This window comes from Corvus kubaryi, unplaced genomic scaffold, assembly GCF_017639235.1.
Source record: "Corvus kubaryi isolate FWS band 111438036 unplaced genomic scaffold, C.kubaryi_AGA036_p1.0 37272, whole genome shotgun sequence".
Classification (NCBI taxonomy): domain Eukaryota; kingdom Metazoa; phylum Chordata; class Aves; order Passeriformes; family Corvidae; genus Corvus; species Corvus kubaryi.
Window position 1 is genome coordinate 2,520,432 of NW_024581084.1, and position 10,443 is coordinate 2,530,874.

The 10,443-nt window shown below is 51.9% G+C and overlaps 1 protein-coding gene and 1 long non-coding RNA gene across 4 annotated transcripts in view; one reads left to right on the forward strand and one right to left on the reverse strand.

The window, feature by feature from the left end:
- Positions 1-10,443, reverse strand: part of RNF213 (ring finger protein 213) — a 46,668-nt gene that overhangs the window by 34,852 nt on the left and 1,373 nt on the right. For all 3 annotated transcript variants that reach the window (XM_042025562.1, XM_042025561.1, XM_042025563.1), the window contains exons 2-13: positions 7,838-8,154; positions 6,773-7,381; positions 6,012-6,193; positions 5,218-5,376; positions 4,789-4,982; positions 4,311-4,603; positions 3,453-3,712; positions 2,280-2,468; positions 1,601-1,799; positions 1,325-1,380; positions 928-1,081; positions 308-460 (exon numbers count right to left, since the gene is read on the reverse strand). In XM_042025562.1, the coding sequence (XP_041881496.1) occupies positions 308-460; positions 928-1,081; positions 1,325-1,380; positions 1,601-1,799; positions 2,280-2,468; positions 3,453-3,712; positions 4,311-4,603; positions 4,789-4,982; positions 5,218-5,376; positions 6,012-6,193; positions 6,773-7,381; positions 7,838-8,038 (2,649 nt within the window). In that variant the 5' untranslated portion in view covers positions 8,039-8,154. The remainder of the gene's footprint in view (positions 1-307; positions 461-927; positions 1,082-1,324; positions 1,381-1,600; positions 1,800-2,279; positions 2,469-3,452; positions 3,713-4,310; positions 4,604-4,788; positions 4,983-5,217; positions 5,377-6,011; positions 6,194-6,772; positions 7,382-7,837; positions 8,155-10,443) is intronic.
- On the forward strand, positions 5,372-6,631 carry LOC121663408. The gene is made up of 2 exons (XR_006015626.1): positions 5,372-5,895; positions 6,203-6,631. It is a non-coding gene; the product is annotated as an uncharacterized LOC121663408 (long non-coding RNA).

Consider the following 10,443-nt stretch of genomic DNA (forward strand, 5'->3'; position numbering starts at 1 on the left):
GCCTGCTGGAAGGCCTGAGGACAACCAGTGGGACATGCTGGGAGCAAGACAACACCAACTAGGGGCAGCTCCTCACCCCAGAAATGCCTTTAGGAACAGCCAAGGAAAAGCAGGACTGAGGTGAGCTGAGCAGCACCAATTCCAGCCCTTTGCTTCTCAGCCCTGGAGTGTTTCAAACACTGCCCATCCCCATCCCACTCCTTACCCAGCCACAGCTACAGAGCCCAGTAAAGTGTCAGTAGACCCAAGAGCCTGCTTAAGCGACAGTAAAACCCCTTTTTATTCACATTACTAGAAGATGACAAACCCAAAGTTCACAATGCACAGAGAAGGTCACGTGCTCCAGGTACTCCTTCAGTAACTTCTGTTTTAAAGCATTTCTGAACCAGGTTCGAGCGTCCCTCAGAGCTCCACTGAGCAATTCTGCCACTGGAACATCCTGCACAGCATTCCCTGGAGCCTGCCCCACACAGAGAAGACAAAAAACATAAACACAGTTCAAGCAGGAGAGCAACAGACAACTGATTTAAATCAGTATTTCTAAAAAGAAAGCCCACCTGCATCCAGAACACACAAATACCCCAGTACTGCTTGAATAAGCAGAGAGAGGCTGGGAGGGTGCAGTGCTTACAGGCAGTTTGTGCTTAAGCTTGTTCAGGAAGTAAAAACAACAAATGTTTAAGGGGAAACAAAACCAGACATAAAACAAAGCTTATCACAGCAAACCTGGACATCTGACCTTATTTTCAATACGAACCAAACTCATGAGGTGATTCCACAACTCTTTGAAAGTACCACAACCTTGCTTAAGAGTGTGAAGTTCCTCAAGTTGAGACTGGATCTGATCTAAACCCAGTCTGTTGTACCCCACTTTTGATATTTCTGGGTATCTTGCTCATATCAAGCCAAGAATTCCTTGGTACTCACTGCTGGGGGCCGAAGTTGGGCAACCTTGGCAATCAGGGTGGCAGTGGTGGCAGGGATCAGGAAAAAGTCCACGTTCTTGACAGCCTTGCAGAGCCTCTCGTGCAGGCTGAGGCAGCAGGACAAGCAGCACTGCCAAGAACGGGCTCCCAGAGCTCTGCAGGGCAGCAACACCGAGGGAGAATTAATTTTTTACTCCAAGGAAAAATAAAAAATTAAGAACAAAGTAAAAACCCCACGAAATTCAACACAATGCAGCAGCTCCCTCCCTCAGATGGATTTAAAAAATGGGATAGAAATCCAGGATTCTTTTCTTCACAGAGATATCAAGGCACACAAGCACGACCCCAGGCCTGGTGCAGATGCAGACAATGCTCTCACTAAGGTGCACTGCCCTTACCTGGCTGGGGGCTCATCCAAGGCACACAGCACTGTGTTTAGAAGCTTCTCTACCACCTGAGAGTGGAAAGACAAAAATATTAAACTGTGGGAAAAGCTTTACAGACTGGTTTCTGATTAGCAGTTATTTTTGCTTTTAGCTAAGCTTGAAGCTCTTTGTGCTGTGACATGCTGGCAGCCCCAACCCCCTCAGTGATGGTCAGTTCTGCCAAAAGACACCCAGGAGCCCAGTTTGAGCCTTTATCCCAGAGCTGGGTAAAGCTGCCAGAAGACAAACCTTACAGGTACTCCACGAGAAGTCAACGTTTTCTAATCTGTACGAGACACCTTGAAGAGTAACTAACAAATCACTGGAGAAGTCTTTTATGAACTCAGCCAGGCTCTGCAGGGGCAGCACACAGAGCCAGGACTTGACCAGAGTCACATCAAATTCCATCAAGTACTTCTTTTCTCTCATTCGTTCCAGCAGGGTCGCTCTGGAGGGGAGACAAAACAAAATCTTCAGGATTCCAAGGAACAAAAGGCCACAGAGGAGTCTCCTCCTCACTCCCGTGCTTTTGTCACCGCAGCTCAGGATCAGTGGGGGTCCCCAAGGCCAGGGATGGCAGAGCAGAGCCAAACCACTGAGCACAAGCACTCAAGGAAAATAAACTCCAGACCTTACTCAGACTCTACACAACACGAGCAGCTTTAACTCCTGCCTGCTCCCTGGCTGGCAGAACCAGGGGCTGTGTTTGAGGGGTAACACAGTGCCCAGCTGGGCTACACCCAGTGACCTCTGAGCCACCAGTGCGGCTCTGCCCAAATACCCCAAACATCCTCCCTCAGCGTGCTACATTTCATGGTCCTCAAAAATGAGAGAGGAAAAAACCAAAAAAAAAGGAGATGAAGTAAGGTGATCACCCCCAGCTACAGCAGCAAGGCACTGGGTGTAACTGGAGCTCTGGAAAACTCACGCATCTCGCTTCCTCCTGGTGTCAGTAAATGGAAGCCCTTCCAGCCCTGCCCAGACATCTTCTTCCACCAGCTCATGCTCCTGCTGCAGAGGAGCAGCAAAGGAATGCAGAAGGGGAAGGATCCACACCCACTCGTTTACATCACCTTCAATGCACCTCCGGCACAAGTTTGTCAGCTCGACCTTCAAGCTAAATAAAAAAAACCAAAACAAACACACTGAGTGCAAGAACAGCTTTACCCAGGCCTTGAGAATGCCCTAGGGGTAGGGGAGGCTGCATCTCAATTTCCTTATGTACCTTCAGTGAACTTCTGGTCATTATTTTAGCTCTGTCTACTCTTCACTGCAGAGTGTACCTGTCCAGGTTTAAGGCCCAGAGCTGCAATGTTCCTGAATCTCTCTGAAGAGACCCTGCTGCTGGAGAACTGGGAAGACCCAAACCTTTATTTACAGTCTTCCCATGAGGCCCCCAGCCCTGTGACACCCACAGAGAGCCAGGCATTCCGGGGACAATTCTGGGCCTTCTTGGTTGGGCTGAAATACTGCAAAGGGCTCCAAAAGGAAAAGTAACGGCTGCAGCTGTGCGAGTGAAGAACTCCAAACCCAGTGCCAGGTAAGCAGTCAGGTTACAGTCTGGTAAGCAGGCACTCCAGGGGAAACCAAACAAAAGTGTGGAAAAGAATCCAAATGTGGCATTTAAAGCTAAAGGAGTAAATACACAACGATCCTGATCCCTGGAGTTTGTGAGTATCAACAGCAAAGAGGAAAGAAGCCAGAAACTGCCTGACAGAAAAGGATAACAAATTAGATTATACATAAAGAAAAACCAACAGTTTTAACTCAATCTATGGCTCTGGCAAGCATGACAAGCTGCAATAAGGGAAATCTGTTTGCACAAAAGAAAAATAACAAGAAAGTTGTGTGACTGTGAAAGGGCCCCAGAGAGGCTGGGCAAAACTCCCTGGAGTTTTTCAGAACCGCACTGCAACCTTGCCTGGGATGTCAACCCTGCTTCAAGCAGGAGGCTGGAACTGAGACCTCCAAAGATACCTTAAAAGGTAACTTTTTCTCTGGTTCTTTGGCAGTAGAGAGCTGGACTCCTGCTGTTTCATCAAAAGGTGCTACACTGGAGCAACAGCAGCCCCGTCAGTCAGAAGGTACATGGAGCACTTACTTGGCAACTTCTGCAAAAGCCTGTTTGATGTGATGAATCTCATTCTCTACATCTTGTTGTGACACCTGATCCAAGCACAGGAGGCTGCACAGCTCAGCCAGGTCACCTTTAGGTGCTGGAAGTGAAAGCTCCTCAACTACCACGAGAACAGTGAGCCCCAGAGCCAGTTTGCTTTTGATGACTCTGTCCTCCGGAGGTGCTTCTGGCACAAAGAAAGGACGAGATATTTTCTTCATGTATTTTATCAGCAAATCGTGCACCTGGGATAAAGGAGGGAAGAAACAAACCAACCACAGCATTAGTCTCTCTCTTCTGAAGCCATTTTCTTCTGCCAGTTTCAGGGAGGCCACGGGACAGGAAGGAGCAGCCCTGACAACCAAAAAACACAATGTGGCTTTTCTGCCACATTTCCTAATTATGTCAAGCAATAAATTTTGGATTCCAGAAGCCCTGCTGGCATCACTGCTTAGAACAGGATCAGGAGCTTCTCCCAAAAAGCAGGCAGGTCTGGAGCAAGAGATGAGTGCAGAGAAAGCTGGTGACAGAATAACTGGCAGCAAAACTTAAAGGCCAGGCTTAGGAAATCAATATCCAAACACGAAACCCACTCAAGTACAAAGTCACCCCATCACAGCTCTGCTGCTGACCCACACGGGGTCTCAGAACCACACCAAGGTGCACAGGTTGACTGAAGCCCCCAAGGCAGTCGGTGGCTGTCACCCCAGAAGGATCCCCACTGGTTCTGTACCTGAACTTTGACTGGAAATGCAAAATTAACCCAGCAAGGTCAACAGTAAAATTAAAAGTCTGGGTTCGGTAATGGGGCGATTTCTGTCTCTGTGAAACAGAAGGGATTACCTGCTGTGCGCTGAAGTTTAACTCTACCCATGGCTTTGGCTTGCCATCAAACACCAGCTGGGCTACTGCAACGGAATGGAACTGTCTCAGCTGGCAGAAGAAGTTCCTCAGGTTGTCACGACTCCAGGTTCCAAGAATGCTGAAGATACTTTCTAACATAACACTGGCAGCTATTTTCTTCCCTTCCACCACTTCCTTGTTTTTATCACCAATAAATGTCTCCCAAACTTTTCTTGTCTGGGCTTTTATCCAGGAAGGATGTGCACACACAATGTCATCGTACTGGTGCCACTCTGGAACAGCAACACAGGCAGAACACAACCATTGGAATCAGGTGCCTTCACTGTTCCAGCTGCCACAGCAATACCCCCACCAGCCCCTTGAGCTCCCAGGTTCAGCCAGCGCTGTCTGACAGGAATGCTGGGCCATGTGACAGCAGGGATCACCCCAAGGTGCAGGTCCAGCCAGCAGAGCTCACCTCCATTGTTGAGCAAGCTCCTTTTTATCATCAAGCAGCGATTCACAGGATGACAGGATTCTGGCTTCTTGTATATGAACTCATAGTCCCCCTTCCCAGAGGTCACCCAGTACTTGTAAGGAATGTATTCATCCAGGATTTCTTTGGTGAGAGTTACAGCACCTTCAATGAGGTATCCGTGTTCTCCCAGATGCCTAGGAAACACAGACACAGCAGAGGCAGGCAAAGGACATGTTAGCTGATCTACAGACTTCCTTTTCCATGCATTGCTCCATTTTTAACAGGAATGGTGACTATTCTTTCACAAGAACGTTTTAGAACAGTTTTCTCCACTGTGAAACCCTCTGCTGCAACCTGCGGGCACAGAGCCACAGCTTGCCAGTAACTGAGGCCCCACAGGGCCCTGTTCTCAGAGCAGGGAACACTCACCGGGTGCAGTTCAGCTCACAGATGTTGTCCTCCCAGTTGGTGTAGGGAGGAATGTCCTGAGCTCTGACGAACACTTTATGGATATTGGGGTTGAGTTTGAAGTCTTTGGATAATATTGCATGGAAATACACTGTAACACCCTCATTGCGGCTCACAGAACTGCAGGGAAGAATTAGAAGGGAAATAGAAAGGATTCTGTTGGGGTTTTTTAATTTCACAAATCACTGTAGATCTCAAATCAGATTTGAGCCACCAGCTGACTGTCTGCAAGACCCATAAACTCTGGCAGCAGCTCACTCAGACTGATGTTTGAGCAGGCCTAGTGCAAAGCCCAGTGCAAAAAGGAATAATGGGCAGCAGGAGATGCACTGGCCCAGCAGAGTCACCTGGAATGGCTACACTTCCAACCCCTTCCAGCTCATACACATTACACAAAACACCAAAACAGCTCTTCACACTATTCACCTAAAGCGTTGTGTGTGTGAAGCACGTTGCCCATAAACGCAAGAAGAGAATAATCTCTTCTTCATTCATCAGATGCTCAAGCAGGTTCAAGTACCATGTGTACCACATCACCCAGGACATCACCTGTGCTGCAGCTCCCATTGAACACTGGCTCCCTTGTGCACAGCCACTTCACCTCAGTTTCAAGACAATTCCATTCCCCACTTGTCCAGGGTACGTACTGACCCAATCCCAGCACCTCAACCCCCCACCTCAGTCTGGAGTCTGAGTCCTCCTCACAGCAACTCCTGTTAGTGAAGAACGCTGGGGAGCAGCGGGGCTGTTCTCACCTTTCTTTAATCTTTTCCACAGATTTCTGGTTCCTTTGTTCCGTTTTGTTCTTGGGATTGTTTGCTGCAGCCACAGCACCCTCCTTTTGGGCAGCCTGAGCTCCTTTGCTCAGACTTGTCTTCTCACTCCCGTTAGGCATTTTCTCACTTGAGGTCTTATTTTTCTCTTTTGTGTTCGCATTCTGCAACAGGGAGGCAAACAATGCCCAATGAAACAGGAGACCCCAGGTGTACAACATCTCCTCCTGGTACACCACCAGCTTCATCCTCCTGGAAATACTGATCCCTCACTGAGGGAAGCTGCTGGTTAAGGAAAATAGCACATGACGGAAGAGGAATCCAACCCAAACATGCTGCCAAGCAGTCAGGTCAGTGAGCCCCGGGTCACAGATGATGGGGTATAAAGAAAGAGAACCCCTAGCAACTTCCAGCTCACCAGGCCTGTGTATGAGCAGAGCACAGGCACCTGCAAAGCACAAAACCCCCTTGTCCAAGGGGATCCCAGAGCTCTCCAGAGAACACAGCTGGCTGGAGACACCTCCCAGTCCTGGGGGTAACTGAGCAACCCCTCAGTGAGAACTGGGCTAGAACTGACACCCAGGAGAGCAGAACTTAAATAAGAAACTCCCCACAGTGCTCCCCAGTTCCACCCTGTATCCCTGGGCTCATGCTCCTCAGCCTCACTGACAGCATGAACAAGTCCCAGTGGCAAAGGGAAGCCAGGCCCCTTGGCACACTCACCAGAGTTCACTCACACTCACCTTGCCAGTGGAACTGTTCCCTTTCTGCCTGGGCTCCTTCCCAGCCTGCAGGCTCTGGGCCCCAGGGGAGGCCTTGGTCTCAGGTTTGCTCTGGGGGGCTCCCTTGGCAGGAGGCAGCCTAGAGGGACTCGCTCCCTGCCCTGCTGGCAGCAGTTCCTTGCTGCTGCCCCAGGTCTGGGAATGTGCTGTGGCTTCTGGCAGCTGGCCAGGGGCGTGACTGCCCCGTTCCACATTATCCCTGGCTGTTTCTCTGTGCTCCGTGCTTCCATCCCCAACCTTGTCCTCTGGGGCTGCAGCACTGGGAACCGGGGGAGCCCCACTGGCTGTGCTGCTCTGCTCTGCAGGGCTCAGCCTCTGTGCTTCCAGGCTGCCAGCTTCCTTCCCCAGCTGGGCCAAATCCCTGTCGCCTTCAGGTGTGTCTCCACTGGCATCAGCAAGTCCATCAGCACCTGGGTTTGCTCCCTCACTGCCGGTGGGTTGGATTTCTCGAGGAACAACACATGTGTCAGGCAACTCTGTGGCTTGAGATGGTGTTGTGCTTTGAGGAGGGAGAGAGTCCTGTTCCCCGGAGATGGACGTGTATTTTTTTGCTTTATTCTTCTTCCTTTTCTATTAAAAAAATGAAAAACAAAGAGCACAATGTCTGTTTATTCATTGTCAAAGAGAAACTCTTTGTCACCTCCTCCGTTGCAGCAAGTCCTGACATCTTCCTGCTGCATGGGGCTAACGGAGAACGATCAGGAAGAGGAGGGACAAGACCAACCAGCGAAACGCAAATAACTCTTGAGAACTGTGCAGGTTTAATATTCAAGACTTGCTCAGCAGGAGCACAGAGCAGCGCTGCAGTGTCTAAGCTGACTTGTGTAATTGTGTGCTTTCCCCCAGCACCGCAGCTCTGCACACACAACACAGCGTCAGCAAACACAGCGAGCTGCTCCTGGAGGAAGCCAGGCAGCAGCTCCCCATTGTGGCCAAAGGGATGTGGGGGACGCAGCCCAGCCTCCTCACTTCACAGAAGAGAGCAACAAATCACAGCTGCTCCCCAGCACCCCGTAGGATCCTCACCTTCATCACTGGAGGAGCCACCTCAGCAGAGTCGCCGGCCTCGCGCTGAGCCAAGGGCTCTGCGCTGTCCCCTGGAGCTGTGACATCCTCCAGCAGGGAGGATCCCCTTTCCTCCTCCCGTGTCTCAGCAGAGGAGGGAGATCCACCCGCAGGGTCAGGTGTGGTGTCTGAGGTGTTGGTCAGAGCTCTTGCTCTGTCCATCAGCAACTCGCCCTCTGTCTCCTTTGTTTCAGTGGTGAAAGAAGGCCCAGCAGCGCCTTGTCCCTTCACCTCTGCTCCTGCATCAGGGACTGGAGGGACCTGCACCTCTCTTCTCTCTGCAACAGAGGGAAATTAATTGTTAAACTGGAAACTCACCCCCCAGTGGGATTGCAGGACGGTTTGGGTTGGAAGGCATATTAAAGCTCATCTCCTTCCACTCCTGCCACAGGCAGGGGCACTTTACACTAGACCATCCAGCTCCAAACCCCTGGATGGAGGAGAGAAAAAAAGGTAAAACTTGTGGGTTGAGATAAACACAGAAGGAAAGGAACAGAATGGAAAGGAAAGGAAAATGAGAGAATATCCAAAACAAGTGAAGGGCAGTTGCTCACCACCCACTGATCAATGCCCAGCCAGCCCCTGAGCAGTGGCCATCACCCCCCGGCCAAATCCCCCCCAGTGTTTCATTCAGCACAATGCCCTGTGCTCTGAACATCCCTCTGGGCACTGGGGCAGCTGTCCTGGCTCTGCCCCCTCCCAGCTCCTCGCTGGCCAGGCAGCCTGGGAGGCTGAGAAGTCCTTGGCTTAGTGTAAGCACTGCCCAGCTGCAGCTGAGCTATCAGGGTGTTATCAACGGGAGTCTCATCCTGAATCCAAACACAGCTCTGAACCAGCTCCTGGGAACAACAAACTGTCCCAGCCAGTCAGGACATGAACGCACGGGAGCTGTTTTGTTGTTCCCTGTTCAGCTCCCACCAGCAATGTCACCAATCTCCCTGTACAGCCTCCCGCCCTCTCCAAGTCCCTGCCAGCTGCAGAATAATTAAGGAACCACAGCACTGAGGTACAGCTCCATCCCTGTCCCTCCTGCATTCAGAACACAGCAGCAGTGCCTGTGCCAGTGCCAGGAGCCCAGGATGAGCAATGACAGGACAGTGCACATCTCAGCTGGCACAGCCTTCTGGGCTGGCAGTGTGACCACTCCCACTCAGCTGAGTCCTTTCCAGGAAGGCAGAGGAAACTCCCTTTTTATCCTCAGTCTTATCCAGTCCTTAAAGAACCTGCGGAAGGGCAGCTCCAGGCCCAGTCAGGCAGCAGAGCAGATCTCTGCCTTCTGCAGGGGTTTCACAGGCTCCTCCACACAGCCTCTACCCCAGTTCTGAGAGCAAAAGCTTTGAACCTCAGCTGCTTTGGATGTTCTTCCTACAGTGTTTCAGAGCCGGAGACCCCAGGTTTGTTACCCTGCCATGCTGGAGTGCAGAGGGATTTGCTAAGAACTGACCCTGTCAGGACTGCAGCAGCTTGATTTGCATTTAGTGTGTTCTTCTAGGATCCCACTTCTCCCCATCAACAAACCAAAAGCCTTTCTCGTGGCCCAGGTCATTCAGTCTTAAACTAAAGGACTGGGAAATACTTCCCCCAGCGTAACAGTGTTGTGTACTTGATTCTGTCTCTGTTCAGAGAGGCAGAATTAGCGTGTTGTCAAACACAATTCAGAGGTGAGTTCTAAATCTAACAACAAGCTGCAAATCGGAAATTCTGTGTCACTAAGGACTCAACCAGTCTTTTAACATAAAAAACAGCACTACTTTGCTGGCGAAAGAGGAACTAGTTAACACTGAAGACCTGAGTGTGGAGACTGTGTGTAGGATGTGTCACCAACTGATGCACTTCTCTGTCCCCCGACAGTCACTGCAAAGTGAAGAAAACTCTCTGGTCAGGAATCCCGGGGGAGGTTACGTGAGAGACTGGGAGGGGAGTTTGGGATGAGAGCAGTGTGGAATGACCTGGGCAGAGCAGAGCCCAGAGCCACACAGGCACCAGAGGTGACACAGGCAGACTTTGGTCACTGTGCAGCCCCAGGACAGGCCAGCCCCAGCCCAGCCCTCCCACCCGAGTCCTGGTGCCCAGGGCCGGTGCCGGGAGCCGGCGCGGTGGCCGCACACCTGCGGCAGGAGCCGGGCGGGCCGTCCCCGGCAGCCGAGCGACACCCGCGGCACTGCAGGGTCCGGGTCCCGGCCCCGCAGGGACGGGGCAGAGACACAAACACCGACATTCGTGAGGAAACGGAGCCATGTCACGTCCTCTCCTGCCCGGCTGCGTTTTAGTGCCAGGAAACGACCTGCGACACTCGAGAGCCGGGCTGGGAGCGTGGGGGAACCACAGCGCTTTACAGACAAATAAACACAAACAGCCGCTCCCCCCGCGCTGAGGCCCCGTGCTCCCATGGACGGCCCGGCGCCCCTTCCTCCAACGCCGCCTGCGGCTGCTCCGCAGGGCGAGCCCGGGGCCGGGGCTGGGCCGGGAGCGGGACCAGAGCTGGGCCACGGCCGGAGCTGGGCGGGAAGCGGGGCCACGGCTGGGCCACGGCCGGAGCTGGGCGGGAAGCGGGGCCAGAGCTGGGC